At 46.0% G+C, this 20192-nt stretch overlaps 2 protein-coding genes across 3 annotated transcripts in view; one reads left to right on the plus strand and one right to left on the minus strand.

The window, feature by feature from the left end:
- The window catches only part of Kcnip1 (potassium voltage-gated channel interacting protein 1), a 373163-nt gene that overhangs the window by 328862 nt on the left and 24109 nt on the right, over positions 1–20192 (minus strand). The window lies entirely within an intron of this gene.
- On the plus strand, positions 13330–18801 carry Kcnmb1 (potassium calcium-activated channel subfamily M regulatory beta subunit 1). The gene is made up of 3 exons (XM_035447799.1): positions 13330–13463; positions 14781–14952; positions 18532–18801. The coding sequence occupies exons 1-3, from the start codon at positions 13330–13332 to the stop codon at positions 18799–18801; spliced, it is 576 nt and encodes a 191-aa protein (XP_035303690.1).

The raw sequence follows: 20192 nt of genomic DNA on the forward strand, positions 1-20192 counted from the left end.
ACCTTTCTGCCTCCTGTCTCTTCACCTCTAGATCCCCATTAGTTTCCAGAGGGATGGCTGAGAGCAGGAGGAGAAACTGGAGTCAGAGACCAGGCAGTGTTTTTGGGATAGAGGAGCCAAGAGGTACATGTTAATAAGTTTCTTTCTTTTTTAGACTTATTCTATTTTTAAATTATATATGTGCATGAGCAACCATGTGTGGGTGAGTGACTGTATGTGGGGATGTCTGTGGAGCTCCAAAGAGAACATCAGATCTCCTGGAACTGTAGTCACGGGTGACTGTGATCCACCTGAAGTGGGTGCTGGGAATGAACTCATGTCCTCTGTGAGAGAAGTGTGTACTCTCATGGGGCTGAGCCATCGCTCCAGCCCATAAGTCAATGAATCTTATCGATTGTATTTGTGACTGTATTTGTTACCTTTCTTTAGAAAAAAGTATCTGCAATTTGTAGGGAGCAGGGGAGAAGGACCTTCAAGGAAGGGAGATAACAGAACACATCCAGAAGTATATGGGAGCACAAATTAGATTTGATAGGTTATTAAAAAAACAGAGCATGAAGTTGGGGAAATAGGAAGATTGACATAGATCTGAGAGGAGCTAGGGAGAGAAGGGGAGGGAAAATATGATCAATATACACTGTATGAAATTCTCTAAGGATTACTAAGACATTAAAATATTTATTTTATCTTTTTGTATGTTTATGTTTGCATGTGTGTATATGTAAATGCCAATGTGAGTGTGGGTACTCTCAGAGACCAGAAGAGGGTGCCAGATCTCCAGGAGTTGGAGTTTCAGTCTTCAGTGAGCCCCCTCATGTGTGTGCTGGGAACTGGACTTGGGTTCTCTTCAAGAGCAGCAAGCCCTGTTCATTGTGGAGCTGCCTGTCCAGTCCCTAACTACCCGTCTTGTTGCTATGACCAGATGATTGACAAAACACAACTTACGGGGGAAAGGGTTATTTTGGCTCACAGTTCAAAGGAATACAGTCTGTGTGCATCATAGAAGCAGAGGCCACATGGCCCTTGGTGCTGATTAGGAAGCAGAATAAGAGTGCTCAACTGGCTTCCTCCATTTTCGCTTTCTTTTCAGTCTGGGATTCCAGTCCATGGGGTCTGCTCAGTGGCTTTACTCCAATCAAGGTGACTATAGTGACTTGAATGGAGGCCTTTCAAAAATATGTTTTGCCCAAAGCTGTGAGACCTTCATATATTCTCTCATCCAATATAATTAGGGATTTTGAGTGTTTTCTTTTTTTCTGTGATGAGAATTGAACCCAGGCCTCTGCATGCTAGACAAGCATTGCACAGTTGAGGCATACCCTAGTTGTCTGAGATCATCTAGGGTTACCTGGGTGGACCCTTAGTCTCATGCTAAGTGTCTGTGTAAGAGACTAATGAGTAGAAGACACTAACGGAGAGAAGAAAGCTGTGAGAAGATGCAGGATGAGGTGATTCAGACACAAGCCAAGAAATCATAAGATGCACCAGACTCTGGAAGAGGCAGGAAGGACCCTCCAGCTCCCAGGGTAAGCTCAGGACCACTCTCACACTGTGATCTCAGCTTTCAGCCTGTAGACCCAAGAGGGGGCGTATGGTTATTTGTTTCAGTGCTACAGTGAGGAGTGTGTTGGGTCTGGTACAGTGCCTGGAATGAGGAGGACACTCAGGAAATGACAACTTTTAAGAAACAAATTCTAATACCTATCCACTAACCTCCTTAGAGAGAGTCCTAGAGAGAAGGCAGGACTCAAGACTGCTCTGTGAACTCCCAGGGAAGTGTCCAGAGAAGTCAGAACAGAATTTACGATGAGGGTAAGGGGTGAGAGATGGAGTTTGCTGGGTGGAGTTTATGACTTATGGATCACAGACAGAAGTTTTCTTTAATGTATAACAAAAGGGATTAATAAGTCTCCCTGGAGTGTCTCTTTTGATCATCCCAGGAAGCAGGCCAGCATCACCCACCCTGGCCCTGGGACACAGAGCCTGTTTCAAAGCTTAGTGAGAACTATCAGACCAGATGAATCCTACTTCAGACAGAGGACAGTAGGACTCCAAGGCCTGGCTTAAGAAGAGTCACTAGCCACATGTGTCTGTGTCCATTAAGACAAATTAAAATGGAATCTATTTCTCTCCTCTGCTCAGCAGTGGCCTGTGCCCAGTGGCTACTGTGTTGGAAAGATTGTGTCCACAGCAAATTTGCACAAAGAATGTTCTATTGGAGTTCTCAGAAGGCAAGGGCCAGGAGTTCTGTATGCCATCAGCTATTGTGCCCTCAGACAAGAAAGGCTTTGTCTCAGCCTCAGTGTCCCCATCTTTAAAAGGAGGATCGTCAAAGAACTGACATCATGGGGTTGGGTTGAGTGACATGCTTAGGTGTTTGGAGCAGTGCCTGCCACATATATGTCAATGCTCAGAGTCTGAGTTCTCTGGTAGAATGACCTACAGAAGAGAAGCGAGGACACATTCTTGGAGTCAGGAGCTCTGGAGTCCCAGCTGGCTTCTGAGAGTCCCAAGAGGCTGCAGAGTCAGGCTTGAGTTCCAACCCATGTTTCAAAGATGAGTGGCATTGAATAACTCCATTCTCTCTGGGCTCTGTTAGATCACTGATAGAATAGAATGTGTACTTACAGAAAAAGACAAGAGGCTAGCACTCTTTTAGAGACCAATATGTTTTGCCCCTGATCCCTGCTATTAGGAATCTATCAGAGAGAAATGATCAAATTGACAGTGTGACAGCCTAAGATTGTCACTGAGAAGTAGTTTACAATAGTAAAACCCTGAAAATAGTCAAAACGTCTCACAAGAGGAAAACAACAGAATATCATAGGCACACACAGAAGATGGACTTTTCCAGAAGCATGAAATACTATTTTGTAAGATAGTATTGGATGAATGTGCCTCTATTTAAACCGAGAACACATTTACAATTAGAGGTCTACTGTATACAATGTATTCCCGAATTTGTATCTAGAAAGGCTTTGCATCTTTAGAACATAGCCCACCAATATTGACAATAGTTTCCTTGATTAAACGTGATTAGTTTTTATATTCTTCTTTTTGTTCTGTTTACCAAATTCCCTGAAACGTGCACCTATTAGCTTTGAATGTAAACACTCCAAATAGAGAAAGTTGTCAACCCTCGTGCTCTTGAAGGACCCGGCCAGGTCTGGCATTCCAGGGGTAGATAATGAATGTCCACAGAATGGCCTGCTGGGTGGCAGGGGATGAGGAGACTGTCCTTAGAGGTTTTCTTCCATTGGGCCTTTAAAAAGGCAAAGTTGGGGACAAATGAAACATTTTTTTCTATTGATATGAGGGATGGGTGCTATTAGCTTAAAGAAAGTAAGTTAAATCTGGCATGAAATAGTAGTCATTCTTCTAAATTCAATAGTGTCAAGTAGAGCCATCCTTCGGTGTCTGTGGGGAATTAGCTCCAGGACCTCACTGATAGCCAAATGTGCAGATTCTCGCAGTCCTCTTATGCAATGACCCTGCCTCCTGCCTGCATGGCTCATACTGCACATTGCAATGCTCTGCCAGTGTGTTACACTTCAGGACTGGGGAATAATGACAAGTTTGTTCACACAAAGTTCATACTTGCTTCTTGTCATTATTTTCCCCAAATATTTTTGATCAGCCTAAGTCCTTGGATGCAGAACCTGGAGATACATAGGCCACTGTTGTGACAAAGATATGTGATATCAGCCTATCTAGCATCCATGCTGTGAGGACATAAATTGGCATAAGTATATTGAAAAGGACATGTGGGATATGCCATAATCTGAAAATTATAGAAACCCTTTGTCTTAGAGTCTTCACTTTGTCAGCCTGGTCTTTATTATGGAAAAATAACCTGGAATGTGTAAGCACATTGTGCAGATATAAGTGAAGCCCTGGCTATGTAACTTAGGTTTTCTCAGCTCTCACCTGCTTGAGGCTACAATTGAGCAACTTTAATATTGATATGCAAGCCCCCAGAGATTTCAGCCCTTTCCCCTGTCTCTGGGGGTTGCAGATCCCCACTGGTTGCAGTCTCTTTGATCCATCCTGTTTGTAGGTTTTCACACTGCCAGGCTCACAGGGAGTCTGGCTGTTAGATGTTGTGCTCTGCAGACATGCTCCACACCTCAGCAGTCTCTCAGCCCTGGAAACTGAGCACAGGGGCCACAGGAGAAAGCTGCTATCTATTTACCAGTTATATCCAGCTGGTAGGATCAAATGACTGAGAGAGGAGACCCAGGAAACAGCTAACTCAGGGAGCAGGTGAAAAAAAAGAAAAGCCCCAGGAGAGTAAGGTCAGGCAGTTATTCCCAAATATCCACCAAAGAAGAGGGCCTCCCCTCTCAAGAACTTCCTGGTAATTCTGGACTTAGCTCTCCTTACCCCATCCCCTCTCTATGCCAGTCTGAACAGCACATGGGTTGTTCCACTCTCCTCTGTGTTTCTCTCCACACCAGCCTCAGTGTCGCCCACAGACTATATCAACTTGTGGTTTATATCAAGATCAAGTCAATATCAAGTTCAAGCATATCAAGTGGTGTGTTGATGAACTAGCTCTCCAGAGACAAGAAAAAGGAGAAAGGAAACGACTTCCGTTTGTGCTGTTTGTGTATTTCCATGCTGTAAAGGTATAAGTTCTTCCTGTCCTAGATTTCCAGCACCTGATGATCTGTTAGACTCTAACATTGCCTCACAAAGCTGTCAAGGGATCAGCAAGATGCAGCTGCAGCACACCAGCCCTGCCTCCAACTAATGGGGGTCTCCAACTAGTGCCACCGCAGTGGCTGGTTTAAGGGATGAGGAGGATTCCCTGTCAATAGGAGGCACTGCCTGAGGCCACCACCAAGCAGAAGTGGAAAGAACCATTTGGTTGTCTCAGCCCTATTGTGACATTGCTTGTGTTTTGACTCCCACAAGCCATCATGACAGATGAATTCCCTCAGTTTTCAGAAAATCCATGTTCTGTCTCAAACTTGGGACAAAGGGCTAACAAGGTGCCTATTAACATCAAAGCAGACTCTGGCTTCCAGGCTCTCCCAGCATCCCTCAGACCCTACTCATTACAGGGCCTTCCTGGCTGGCACAGCCAGCCCCCTACTCTAAACTTCCCCAGCCCAAAGCCTTGGCTGCACACCCCCCCAGCTGTTCTTCCCTTTATAATCTAGCCATTTTGGGTACACTGGCCCTTTTATCTTCTGGTTTCTTTGCCTGCTGGCCTCTTGGCTCCTGGCTCTCCCTTCTCCCTCCCTCCTCTCCTCACATGGCCAGACTCAGTTTGCTGGTCATGTCCACTCTGGATCCCCCCCCCATTTCTCTGCATCTACTGTATTCTTCCTTATTTGTATAATAAAAGCCTCAATCTCTTAGCAGTAGGCATGCCCTCCTTTTTATTTATTTAGTTTTTCATTTAGGTCCCACCTGCTGTAACTTGGATAAGCATTCAGTATGTTCCTTCAAAGGTACTAGAAGCCTAGTCCTCAATGCAGATGAAAGGTGGTGGAGTTTATAAGAGGTAGAGCCTAGTGAGAAGTTTGCAAGTCACCAGGGGCCATACTATGGAAAGAGACCATTGATTTTCTCTACAAATATCAGACAGACTTCACAAGGGCAGGCCATTAAAAAAAAGTAAGCCTAGCTCCAGATCTTCTCTGGCTTCCTGTCTGTCCATGCGATTTCTCTACCTCTCCCTCTCTTTCTCAGTGCTGCTGCCATGATGCCATTCACCATGTTATAATGCAGACATGAAGACCCTCACCAGTGACTGATACATGGGGCCACCCTGAGGGTGAGGTCCTTCTGTGTATATGTTTGTCTTATTGGTTGATAAATAAAGTACTGTTGGCCAATAGGGAAGCAAGTTAGGAGGGACTAGGAGTCGAGGAGGATTCTGGGAAATGTAGTAAAGAGAAGTCTTGTGATCCAGGCAGAAAGTGACATAGCAGGCAGACTCAGAATATAAGCAGAGACAAGAAGGAAATTGCTCTCTTCCTCCTCCTCTCTTCTCTGGAGCCACCATGTGATCCTGGCAAGAGAAGACACCTGCCGCCAGCGTCTTCCATAAGATAACTCTTTATAAATATATAGATTAATGGCTCTAACTGATACTTAAGACAGAGCAAGCATATAAGAAATCCTAATCATTGGCCAGCAGCATTGTAACTAATCTAAGTCTCTGTGTGTCATTTTGGGTGCCCAAGTGACAGTGGGGCTCAGATGGCTTGTTGGAAAGAGTTATCCTTACAAACCACCCAGTCTTAGGCTTCCAGCTTTCAGAGATATGCATCCCTTCTTTATAACTTCCCACACTCAGGTACTTTGCTAGAACATCAAAAATGGGCTAAGATACCACTGGATTGACTTCTTATACCTGTATGGTATTTTCATTTCTATCCTTGAGTTGGACCATGAAAGAAAATCTTATAAATCTATTGTACTTTGTATTCATAAATTCATGAGAAATGACATATATGTGTGAGTGTGGCCTGGATGTAAAGGGTTTCATTAGACACTAACAAGAAAGATGACAACATTGTTGCCAGGATGATTAATCTTCATGGTTAATTTGATTACATTTAGAATCACCATAGTAACATTCTATGAGAAACAGAGCAGAGAAGACCCATCCTTAATATATGTGGCACCATCCCACAGCCTCTATAGGGTCTCGGACTGAATAAAACAGATAAAATGAGCACCAATATTCATGTCTTTCCAGTTCTTGACTATGTGTCCAGCTGACTGTTGCTCCTGATGCCATACCTGGCCTACTGTAATGGACTGTAATCTTCCAAACTGTGAGTCAAAACAAAACCTTCCTGCTGTTAACTCCTATGGTCCTTAAACATCCATCAACACAGCGTTGATGGTGCCTATCCTGGGCCAGTCACATAATGGAAACCGTGCAACCTCCTTAGGAAGGTGTTTTTGGTATGCACACAAAAATGATGACAACATTCTGTGACATGGAACAAGAGGATTTTGTCCAATCAAATGACCACCACCACCCAAAGCTCCAGGGATCTTGGTGTATTTTTGTAGGAGCTCAAGATCTGATAACAGAGAAAGAAAAGTGACAATCCCTGGTCTTAGGGAGTTTGTGCCCTGGTGGAAACATGGTGATGAAGGATGCATACTGATCAACGTGACACTACTCAAAGAAGGAAGTCAGGCAAAGCATGTACCATGGGAGGAGAGGGCATGCGAGTCCTTCATACCACTATGGATGGACATATACCACAGAGAGGTTGCCATCATGTCTGGTCTTCTTCCAACTTGTCCAACTTTCCCACAAAGATGGGGGATTTTTGTAACAGGGAGGAGCCACACATTTAGCCTACCTGAGCTTTGGCCATGCTCTGCTTGTTCCAAAGAGGGCGTTCAAGGTGTTGAACAATATGGTGTTAATAGCACTGCAGGCTAAACCACCTGGTCATGAAGGATGGAAATGGGACAGAGGGATATGTGGTTAAATGAGCTAGAGGAAAAGAGGTTCCTCATCTTAGGGGGTGACACACCAGGCTGTTTGCCATGCCTTTTCGTGATGTTTAATTCTCATACTGACATTTAATTTTGCTGCTTTAGTATTTTGTCTTTCCAGTGCTACAAACATTCTCTGCTAGTTATTTCCTGTACATTTGTTTTTTGCAGTAGGTGCCCTTGTTTGTGGAGAATGAATTGTAAGACCCCAGTGGTTATCTGCAGTGGCCAACAGTACCAAATTCTACACATACTATAATATTTTCCATATATACGTATCTATGATAAAGTTTAATTTGTAAATTAGGTACAGAGAAAAATTAACCATAACTAACAATAAAATAGAACAATTATGATGATGTAAGGCAATGAAAGTAATTTAAAACTTATGAATTATTTATCTCTGGAATTTTCCATGTTATATTCTCAGACTGCTGTTGACTATGGGGAAGGGAAGCTGCCAAGATCAAAACCATAGCTAAAGGGAGACCATTGGGTTCTCTTTCAAGTACATCATATTCTTTTTTTCCTTTTTTTGTGGTTTTAACAATCTGACCTCCTACAAAGGATGAGGCTGATCATATTTTCCTCATCATGATGTATTCAGAGCCAAGGCACAATGGGCACTGAGATGTCTGTCCTGGGGCCACTAGCTCACTCTCCCTGCCACACTCAGAAAATGATTCTCACTAGGTAGAGGCTCCAGACCTCGCTGGTTTATGGGACTCATTCACCGAGGTTGGTGGAAACTAGATGCTGATTCAAAGACATTTACATAAATAAGCAGATGCCAAATTGGAAACGGGATATGGGGAAATAAAGGGGGGTTATACACCAGCTGCAGTAAACACCTGAGAGCAATGATTCTCAACCTGTGGATTGGAACCACCTTGGTGGAGTGAATGACCCTTTCATAGGGTTCGAATGTCAGATATTCTGCTTAGCAGATATTTGTTTTACTATTCATGTCAGTAGCAACATTACAAGCATTCATTCAGTAGCAATGAAAATATTTTTATAGTGTGGGGTCACTACAACATGAAGATCTGTATTAAAGGGTAACAGCACTAGAAAGATTGAGAACCACTGCCATAGAGACACACTGATCCTCTTGGCAACTGCTCCCATGGGAGTTATGGGTGACACAAGGGCTGTGGAGTCAGTGGGTACAGATTCAGATCCAGGGTCCATTACATCCCACTCTGGGGCATGGCCCTGGAAAAACCACTGGTTTTCTGTGTTGACAGAAAATACGGACATTTGTCGGGACTACTGAGATGCATCAATGTGTATTTGTGTCCTTTCTCTGGACACCTGAAACCACAGAGACCACCAAATCCCATGTAGAATGGGTTTCTCTATACATTCTCACCTATGACAAAGGTAAATTTGTAAATTAGACACAGTAAGAGATAATAGCTACTAGAAATTATAACAGTATACCATAATCAAAGTTATTTTAAACTAATGAATTGCTTATTTCTGGAACGTTCTATTAAATATATTCTGACCTTATCAGCCATGAAAAGCTGACTGATAGCCTTCACCATGGCACATTGTAGATGGTCAGTAAATATAAACACCCTCTCTCAGCTGCCCTTTGGTTCCAATTGTGCAGCAGTGAATGCGAGGGTAGATGTGGTGTTTCTAAGCTCTGCTTTGCCAATCAGTACAGCCTTCTCAGGTTTTGATTCCTACTGACTCTATCCTTCTGCCAGCAGCAGCAACAAGGAGCACCCCATTTAAAGTCACCATATGCTTGTTACGACAGCTGTGCAACAAATCACCTCAAAGCACCTGCTCTTCCTCTGCTCTTGGATTGGTAGATTTGGAGTTCAGAGAGCTGGAGGGTTAGTTTGTCTCTGCTCTGTGGTTCAAGGCTCTCAGTGAGGAGACTTGAATCTTCTCCAGTTCAGGACTGGAGACATCTGTGGGTGTGATCACTCTCATGTCTGGAAAGAGATGCTAACTGCCTGCGACCTGTATTCTGCTTCCTGTGGTATAGGGGCTGTTTGTCCCAAGGGAAGGTGCCCAGTGGATGCTGTAGCCCTAAGCAAAACTTAGCCTTGGTGATCAGACAGTGTCCCACCAGCATATTCTGTTGTCTGGGTGGGCAATGACAGTGCTCCACCCAAGCTAAAGGAAAGCCGTGAGTGTTGCTCTGTAGGAAGTGTGGGTGGTATGTAGAGTGGCTGTCTCTGAAATGTACAATTTTCATACTATGTTCCAGGTCTTAGATGAGCTCCCATTCCTTAAAAGTTACACAGGGTGAACCGAGCAATTATCTCTCTCCTGGAGATGGACCGAATAAGGCTCCGGGTGGCTTGCCTTGGGCAACTTAAACCAATGAACCTCAGTTACATCTCAATAAAACAGGTAGAAAGCCTCTACCTCAGAGTTCCACTGAGAGCCTCATACTTAATTATTACAGAGGTTGTTAAAAGGATACAGTTGGGGGTGTTTTATGATTTCTGACTGTTTTAAGGCTTTATTGCTGTGAAGAGACACCATGATTACAGCAACTATTATTAAAAAAAAGCATTGGAAAGTCTTCTCCTAAGGACTTATGTCAGATTCATATTTGCCCTTCACTGTCAAATTTTCTGTCCCCTGTGCTTTAAGAGATCCCCATCTGTGGGGCTGGGTGGGTAAGAATCCTCACCTGCATGAGGACTGAGTTCAAATCTTCAGTATCCATGTAAAAAGCTGGGTGCATACCTGCAAGCCTAGCACTGTGAGCATCAGGGACACAGATTGCTGGAAAATACTGCCCATCCTCCCAGCTCAGTGAAAGATCCTCTATACGATGGAGCATGATAGAGCAGAACACTCAGTGCCCCCCCTCCAGTCTCCATGCATTCACACATGTATGAATATATCATACACACATGCCACACACCACACATATCCATATACACATACATTCCACACACATATGAACAAACCATACAGACACCACACACGTGCATGCCCATACACACTAATAAATCTCCATTTGCTATGCAGCCCATGAAACAGATGATTGGCTCTCTTGTTAGAGTCATTGAGAAGGGATGGGACGGCGCTCACCACCAGAGTATCAAGGGGCCCTGAGTGACAGCTATCCTTCTTGGCCCCAAACCACCTCATCAGGTGGCAAAGCTTCTGTGAGAAGTGGAAGCACACTGTCTAAGCTGCGCACACTGCCCTGGGACTGGGGATACCAGAGGTGACCTCTAGAACTTCAGGTGCTGGCACCATATCAGAGGAATGATGTGAGGTGTTGGAGCAGCCCCTTGGGGGGCAGGGATGGCTAGGATTTGCCACTGGAAGGGCTTACTTCTAATTTGGTTCTGCTCATCAAGTAGAGAAACTGTGGACAAGGTATTAAGTCAGCAGGCCTCAGTCCCATGCAGATGCCTATCAGGGCTCCAGTGTGTGTGTGTGTGTGTGTGTGTGTGTGTGTGTGTGTGTGTGTTATTTTTCTTCTTTTTTCAACTCTCCTTTTTTTTTTTTTCCTCTAAGTTTTTCAAGGCAGGGTTTCTTTGTGTAGTCTTGGCTGTTAATGGAACTTGCTCTGTAGACCAGGCTGGCCTCAAACTCACAGAAATCCACCTGCCTCTGCTTCTTGAGTGCTGGGATTAAAGGTGTGCACTACCACTGCCTGGCTCTCAACTCTCAACTCTACTCTGTATTCACGAGGACTTGGAGTGCAGAAGCAGGTTTGTCCCCAGTACCAATGCTCAGTTGTCTTATCGATTGAGACCAAGTCAGCATATGGAAGGTCCCCAACAGGCACTGTCTCTGGACCTGGATGGTTGGCTGGAAGCAGCTGGGAGGGCCACCATTCCTAGCTTCAGTGTCAATGGTCCTTAAAAGGTGGAGTGTCTGAACTCCACTATCTCTAACTTCACCACAATCCTGAACAAAGTTAAGTTTTCAGAATGCTAATGATAGAAGTGAGCAAACAGAGACCCAGAGAAGTGCCAGGACTTGTTTGGAGTCACACAGGATGTCAGTGACAAAGGCAGGGAGGCTTTGGCTGCTCTGGGATGGATATACCAGGGTTAGTGACAAGCCCAACCCCTATACCCTCCTCCCCTGCACCACATGAGGAAGATTATTTCCTATTCCTGGCTTCTTTGCCAGTCTGAGAGATGGAGTGTAGGAGAAACATTTCTGTATATATATGGATAGTCTTGGTGAGGGGGGTACTGGGTTTCACTGTTTGATATCTGTTTCCCAGGAGACTCTGGGAAATGCAGGGGCAGAGTCCCCAACAGCAGCTGAGGGCTTCAGGACTGTGTACCTGCTTGTGGAGTTTTTGTCCCGAGGCAAGCTGTGTGCTCAGACCTGACCATGTTTGGGCATGGAGGCTCGACCCAGACAGGACTGAAGTCTGCTTCCCTGGAGACCAACTGGGAGACCAAACTTCCTGCTAAAGCCTGACTTGGGGTGGGGGTGGGGGGCCGGGTAGAGAGAAACCATCTGCCAGCGGAGACCCAGTGAACTGTGAGTACTGCATCCCAGAGAGCTAGGGAAGGGCTTCTGGGAAGCTGGGCTGGGGGTGATGGTGAGAGAAGGCAGCCTGCAATCGTACGGATAGGTTGGTGGAAACCCCCACCTTTCCTGCTGCCCATCAGAGTTCTGGCACCAGAGGGCCTGGCATGTTGACTTGGGTCCGGGAGTCACTTCAGGGGCCAGCCTGGAGATCAGTAGCAGTCTTGTCACTTGTCATCAGTAGAGAGACAACAATAGATAGGCTTGGCAGAGTGCTTCATGCTTTTTTGATTCTCCAGTTAATGATAGCTACTGTTTATGGAGGGCTTCCATTGTAGCAAGTTTGTGACACTCAACAGTATTGGTAGGTCTGCACTGGGACTCTGAGGCAGGTACCATTTTTCTTGTGTTTACAGTTACGTGGTTGCTAAGCAGCAAAGCCGGGACTTGATCTCATGTCTGATGACCTCAGACCCTCTCTTTTCTATACTTCCTCCAATCCCTAGACACTCTATTCTCCGTCTTTCTCAGGAAGAGTCTGTCACCCCAATGGTTAAGCCACACAAGACTTTTCTTTAACCATTTTCCAACTTTCCTAAGTCCAATCCAGACCTAGGATGATTTTTCTACACAGAAAGTTCCATCCAAGGGGTCCTGGATGGACACTTAACATCTCACAACCAGGATAGTCTCCCTACAGCCTAACTTAAATTTCTATTTTTCTCACAGAAACCCATTTCTCCCTGTCTAGGCTACGGGGGATATCAAGGGTTCACATCCTTTTTCCTGCTGGAGACCCTCATTAAGCCTACTGAATCCCAGATTCCCACCTAATCTTACATTAAAGCAGAATTCACGATTGAGCACAGAAGTTGATGTTTCTTTAAGAACTCACTCCATCAGGATATTGCAGGCAGGTGGGACTGGGACACGTCAGAGCAGCTGAACCTCTCTGGAATAGATGTTCCTTTTTCCTGCCCTTCTGAGCTCCCATGCTCTAGCCAACACCAGGCTCCTTCTGTCATCAGTCTTAGGAATGCCCAGCCGTCTAGGAGAGCTCATTGGAAGAAGTTGGCACCACAAGGGAATTACTGACAAGTGTGCCCAGCTTCTCAGAGTGATAATTGGCGATAATGGATTCTGAGTATTGAGAAACTAATCATAGGCTGTTACCAGAAGGTCTTATAGGGGTGGGACCCCTATGAGGTCACAGCCCTGTGGAACTTGCAAAGCCCCTGCAAAGTAAGAGTGATGTTGGTATTTGAACATATCTCCTCTCACCTACCCTCCCTCCTCTGGACTATCTATAAGCTGGGTAGACCTCATTTCTCTTTGCCTCCCTGGTGCTAGAAATGACTGCTGTCCCCAGTGGCCATGGGGAAGAAGCTGGTGATGGCCCAGAAGCGTGGAGAAACTCGAGCCCTCTGCCTGGGGGTGGCAATGGTAGTGTGTGCCGCCATCACCTACTACATCCTGGGTACCACTGTGCTGCCTCTCTACCAGAAAAGGTAATGGACCTCCCCACTACCTGGATCTCCCTACAGAGATCTCTTCTACCTGTCCTACCCTTGACCCCTCACAGCAGGCTGGACAGACAGGGCATCCCTTATCCTTAAGCTTAGGGGTCCCAGGGCTGAAGAAGCAGGCCAGTAAGAGTCTTGCTGGTCTGGGATCTGGTGATGACAGGTGCAGGATGCCCTTGTCATAAGAAATAGCCCTCCAGAGAGGCTGTATTCTTTGGTGGAGAATCGGACTGCTGCACAAATGTCTCTGAGATGCGAGTTCCCTCTTTGTTGTGCATACTTCTCCTTGCCTCGGGTTTCCCAATAAGAAGGGAATCTCTGTACTGAGCTGACATCTCATCTATTTCCCCAACTCTAGGCAAGAATCTTGGAGAGTGTGGCATGCTCTCACGCCTTCCTCCCTGGCATGCCATCCCTCCAGCTTTTAAAGAAGCACTGTGGAGTTCCCGATTGCTGTTGTTTATGGAAGAGACCTACAGTGCTCTCTCAGCCCACTCTTTCTGAGGGAGGCCTCTGGGCATATTCTAGCTCCTGATATCCCTCTTCTGTCTGACAGTGGGTCTCCCACAGGATAGGGGCAGCTAAGTCACAATCCATTTGCTTAGGTGTTGACGAGCCTATCGGCCTCTCCTGGGCCTGCTCTGCATGCATGCTTTATAGTGCAGTAGTCATGCCAGGCCAGAGTGCCACCCAAATGAGGCTCTGCTGCAGTCGAGTGCTACCCTGACTGTATCATATAGTTTCTCAATTTTTAGGGGAAAGGGCAGAGATTCTGGAGCTACTCAGCCCTTGCCTTGGGTGATGTGTCCCCCACATTCCCTGAACGGTCACGTAACCCATCTGAGGTTTTCATCTACACCCTCAACTTGGAGATGATATGGATAAGAAGGTACAGGCTTGGCTTGACTGTCATGAACATTTTAAACAACACCAGAGCCTGGGCCCAAGCACCTGAGAAATTCTCTAGAATGGAACTCATCCATGGGATCTTTTAAAAAGTTCTCAGATGTAGAGCAGGTAACAAGGTTGGAGAACGGTTATGGAGAAAATATCTAAGAGCCAACCAGTCTGAAGTTGTTGTGATTTACCCCAGAGACCAGGACTCTGGGGCTGTGGACCTAGTCAGTGTTACATGCTCATGGTAGGATGAAGGTGCCAGTCCTGACCTTTCCAAAGACTCACTGGGAACAGGGATTCCAAGTGGGTATGTGCCACCCTTGTTCTGAGGTATGTGCTTGTGTGTGTGTGTGTGTGTGTGTGTGTGTGTGTGTGTGTGTGTGTGTGTGTGTGTTGTCTCTCCAGTGTGTGGACCTTGGAATCCACCTGTCACCTGATTGAAACCAACATCAAGGATCATGATGAGCTGGAGGGCAAGAAGGTGCCCCAGTACCCGTGCCTTTGGGTCAATGTATCAGCTATGGGCAGATGGATCATGCTGTATCACACAGAGGACACTCGAGACCAAAACCAGCAGGTAATGAATGGTGGTTGGGTATATTAGCCCTGACAGGTCTGTGAGCTTGTCCCCAGCTGCCCATGTTTCTAAAGCCAAGATATATTAACCTACCTGAATGGGGTCTTATGGCTGGCATGAGGTGGAGTCAGCCTTGGGCCTTCAGTGTTGAAATCAGACAACTACTGGAAGTTTGAATTTGCTGCTCATTGACTGTGTAACTGGGGGAAGGCCACTGAGGCTCCATGACTCTCAGTTTGCACCATTGTAAATGGGTGCTAATGCCCTGCCCAAAAGTGCTGTGCTAAAGTCCAGGGCTGTGTCCAAATGTGCAAAGCCCCATGTTGGCAAATGGTGGGCCCTCAAAGAGCAGAAACAGTCATTAGTATTAACTTCTTCCAACCATGGAGCCCAACAGTGGAGCTGGGTGAATCCATGAGGCACCTGGGAGCCAGGGCTACAGCATCCTCCATAACAAACACTTAAGAGAGTTTCCCTCAAACTGCACATCCCCTGCCAATCACTATCATAGCCCTCCCTATTGCATAGACAAGTTGGTCCCCTTTACCCCCTTCCTTTCCTTCACTTCCCCCATTCATTCAACAAACACTGTGCCTTCCCATATCAGGCTCACAGGGCTCAGGAGGAGAGAGCTTATATAGGATAGAGCTTATACAGTTGAGGAGTGGGATGCCACAGAGAGCAGCAGAGAGAAAAGAGACTCAAAGAAACGGGTGATATTTTCCAGCTGGCAATGAGTCCTGGAGCAGAGAAGTGATGGGTCAGGCTTTTCAAAATAGGCAGTTCCTGTAGCCACAGAAACATGGGAGGAGGGTGGCACAGCAGTGGTGGGACCTGGCATAGGCATAGGGAAAGGGTAGGCAAATGCAGTGACTGGAAGACTCATTCCAGAAATGCCACCTGGTAGAGTGGGGCATGTGGTCAGAGTGGACAAAGGGTACGAAGGTCTGTTTATTGAGAACCTCCCCTGTATAACCATGGAATTAATATTAGCATATAATTGGGGCATCTCACCTCTGGTTATGTATGAGAACCATTGAGATTTAACTGGGTATAGATTAGTTGGTGGAGCTCTCCAGATGATTCCGAGGTTGGATATTATTGCTATGAGGTCCAGGGTCACCATTCAAATAATGTTGGGAAGCATAGCCAGCAGCCATATAGGGTCAGCTACCAATGGAAGCTGGACGACAGCAGTCTCCAGGACCTGTCACAAGCATGATGCTAACAGAGTTGAAGCTGAAGGGGTAGGAAAGGCAAGATGCCTGGTGTGGTGTTTTTTGCGGGGTAGGCTCTTGGAGGACACAGAAGCCAGGGGTGGCAATGCGTAGAAGTTAGACTTGTGGCCATTGTTAGCATAACTGTGGGGGACAAGAACCTTGAGCCACACCAGGGTTAGCTCCCACCAATGGTTCCTGTTTCCTCTTTGTCATCCAGCAACCTTAATTTATCCCAGGAGTGAGAAAAACATTTTCAAAGAAGGGAAGCTGTGGTTATGGTGCCATTCTCCTGGCACACTTTGTTAAGGCTGTCTGCCTCTTAATCCCGAGGCGCCAGCCCAGAGGGGCCAGAAGTTAGTCCAAACCCTGATTGGGTTGTGAAAAGTGTGTAGTACTTCTTCTCTCGTGAGGGAAGGAGGGGACTGTTAAACCACAGCACCCACAAACCACAAACAGAGAGCAAAGAGCAGCCTGCCACACTGGGACAGTCACACATTTCATTCTCTGGCCCAGCATCAGGATGCGTGACTAGCTGATGCTACAGGTCAGTAGCATGCCTCTGGACATGTCAGCCTCTCATCCCTCCTCCATCACCTGCTCTGTCTCCTCCTGTGAACTTTAATCTAAGGGGAAGGAGCTCTTTGCAGCCTATGCTAGCAAGAGGCTAGCATAGATTAGAGGCAGGCGCTGCATAATTTAAGTTCATACAGATAACTCAGGGATGGTAGTACTAAGGCAAGTAGAAACAGGCAAAAAATGTCCCAGGCTTTACCTTGGCCTGGAGAGGGAATCCTGGCGAGGGTCTCGACAGAGATCAAGAGTGTAGAATCTGGAGGAACTGCAAACAGTCTACAGATACAGCAGCTACTCTAATTTCATAGGTGAGGCAACAGTATTATTATTAATAATTTGTCCACTTTTTGAACTTCTGATATCTGGGCTCTTACTAAGTGCTTTATGTAAGTTTCCTATTTTGTCCCCAGGGAAGTTCTGGGCAGGCACCACTACAAATGACTTCACAAGGTTTAAGAGGTTGTACCGGTTGCCAAGGTCACACAGCTTGGAAGCCATGGTTGAACCTGGGCCTGGATGGCTCTACAAAGTTGTCTGTGCAAGGTTACCCTGTGACAGTCTTGCTACTAAACACCCCTTAGTGCTCAACACCACTGAGGGCCAGATTCCCCAGGAGCTTTGGCTCTCCATGACTCACTGGGGGCTTGCACATGCCTGCAGCTCCCCTATTTCCCTGACATTAGCACTATGTTGAAGCATCTCCATGCTGCTGGACTGGGTGCCCACAGAGCATGTAGCTTGTGAGGTAACTGAGTCCTGGGGAAGATGCTAGCTCAACACTCACCCATTGGGCCTCAGGTTTACATATTTGACCTTGGACATGACTTCACTAGAACATGGTCCTGGAGTGTCTCTACTTCCCCTGGGCCCATACCCCACAGGATAGGAGCTGATGTTGAAGGGCACCCCAGATGTATTCTCCTGCAGGTATATAGACAGGTCCACCCTTGCAAAGTGCCTCTTGAGGTCCTTACAGGCGGCACCCAGTCTTTTTTGCATGGAAAGATAAAAGCCAGGTCTCCACTCAGGGCTGTCTTTACAGAGCTTTGCAGTTGGGTCTCATCATCCCAATAGGCCAGAAAGTTCCTAATAGCAACTATCAGTGCCAGAGCTTAACTGTGTGCTGTGCTCTGCTTGCCTGAAGCTCATTTCTGTACTTTCTCTCTTTCCTTTGGATTCCGTCACAGACCTGCTTTCCAGCGCATTTTCTTTGGTTCACACAGGATTAGACTTCAAAGAGTCTTCTATTTGGATTTTAGCCAGGATTTTGAAATCCTGGGGGTTTGCAGCAAAATCGGGTTTTCTGGTTTCTCTGGATGAATTGGTGGATGGTGTGGTGTTTCTTGTCCATAGGAGTGATGACTGCCCTTCTGGATGTAGCTGGCTCAGTCCCTTCTACCTGGCCTTGATACTGCCTGCCTAGCTTCACTCCTTGGCATTACCTGCATATAGAAACATTTTGTACCTGAACTTGTGTTGCTTGTGATTCTGTAGCCTGTCATTCTGGTAATGAAGTCGTGAAGGGTCAGAGACTGTGAGCAATTTGCCTAAGATTTCACAGCAAATAGAACCAGAAATCCAGTCAAGCCCTGCGTCTAGGTGTGCAGCATCGTGTTGAGTGGCTCCAAGGCTACCATCTAAACACAGACACCAACCATGCTCTCCAGAGGCTGACTCCCAAGCCAGTTTTTCTCTCTCTGTGTTATTTTCATACCCCAAGCCTCACCCTGATCCTCTTTGAAGTGAGCGTTTGAAAGCCTAAAACACTCTTGCTTCTCCTCCACAGTGCTCCTATATCCCTAGCAACCTGGACAACTACCAGATGGCCCTGGCTGATGTGAAGAAGGTCAGAGCCAATTTCCATGAGCACCAGGTTTTCTACTGCTTCTCTGCACCTCAAGTCAATGAGACCAGCGTTGTGTATCGGCGCCTCTATGGCCCCCAAGTCCTCCTCTTCTCCTTTTTCTGGCCCACCTTCCTACTTACTGGCGGTCTCCTCATTATTGCCATGGTGAAGCTCAACAGGTCCCTATCCATCTTGGCTGCTCAGAGGTAGACCAATCTACTCTGCATCATAGCAAGGGAGTCACCAGGGACAACAGGGGTCACAGGCAGGGCTGCTCATCACTCTCTTCCTCTTGTCTCCTCTTTTGTTTGCTCAACATCTTTGGGAAGTCATTTGCTATTCAGGAAAAGTTTAATAGCTTCCCAGTTCCTTTGGTGGACAAAGGGACAGCGAGTTTCAGCTCCCTGCTACCTTTCTCAGTTGTTTATATCTGTTACCTTCTGTGTCACTATCCACTCCCCAGATGAGAATATTGTCACTTCTGTTCCTATGTCCTCTATGCCTGTCTATCACACCCAGGATGTTGTCCTTGGCCAAATTTGGCTTCTTTGTATTATTACAAAAACAATAGTTGTCATTTATAGGGCAACTCAGTGTATTGTTTTTTGTTAAGGACATTAAGTCACACACATATTATTCTGAAATTTAAAATTACCACTGTCCTTCAATATCCACAGGAGTAGCTCTGTGACTCCTGCAGATGCCAAAAAATCCCTTATATAAAGTGGTATAGTGTGTGTGTGTGTGTGTGTGTGTGTGTGTGTGTGTGTAACCTCTGCACACCTTTCTATGTGCCTCACAACATCCTCAGATGACTCATAGCATCCACCACAAAGTCAATGCTGTAAATGGTTTTCATTCTCTACTGTCTAGGGAATAACAATGAGGAAGTGTCCATTCATGTTCACTACGTATGCAGTTTCCCCCCAAATACTTTCAATCTATAGCTTATTGAATCCAATGGGGCAGAACCTGCTGGTACAGAGTCCAAGCATATTCTCACAATAATAAGAGTCTTCAAGGAAATAAACACAAACACATCAAAATATTAACCATGGCATGGTGGTTAATTTTAACTTTCTTCCTTACCCCTGCCCATTTTTGTTATTTTCATTTTTCAGTAATAGGAAGATCATATACTGTTTCATTGATTTTATTGGAAGAGCAACGCAGAGCTGTTATTTTGGAGAATTTCGAAAGAGGCCACCCTCAGGGAGATGAGAGCCGGGTGGGAGGAGCTGTTTCTCCCATCAGAGACAGGCTGAGAAGACACAGTATTAGCCTCCCTGGATGGAAGAAAGGTACTTACTAAGATGAGAATTTGCAGTTCATACTGCAGATGGTTTCCACATGGCCCCTGTAAACACAGGTGTTGGACATTTAACACAGTTAATGGTAACAGCACTTGGAGGTGATTAGGGTTAGAATGGGACTCCCAGAATGGCACCACAGGCTTGTCAAGAACAGGAGGAGAGACCTAAGGTAGCATGTTGCTCTGATGCCCCTTTGGATGCTCTCACAACGTGGGTGCATGGTGGGCAAGTGAACAGCACCATTATTTCCTTGCAACCAAGCTGATAACTCTGCCCAGGTTGCCCTGA

This window comes from Cricetulus griseus, chromosome 7 (genome assembly GCF_003668045.3).
Source record: "Cricetulus griseus strain 17A/GY chromosome 7, alternate assembly CriGri-PICRH-1.0, whole genome shotgun sequence".
Lineage (NCBI taxonomy): Eukaryota > Metazoa > Chordata > Mammalia > Rodentia > Cricetidae > Cricetulus > Cricetulus griseus.

Bases quoted from the DNA above. Each gene is read 5' to 3' on its own strand.
- Kcnmb1 (XM_035447799.1), top strand. From the start codon at position 13,330: ATGGGGAAGAAGCTGGTGATGGCCCAGAAGCGTGGAGAAACTCGAGCC. The intron at 13,464-14,780 runs GTAATGGACCTC...TTGTCTCTCCAG, and splicing joins CTGCCTCTCTACCAGAAAAG to TGTGTGGACCTTGGAATCCA. The intron at 14,953-18,531 runs GTAATGAATGGT...TCTCCTCCACAG, and splicing joins CTCGAGACCAAAACCAGCAG to TGCTCCTATATCCCTAGCAA.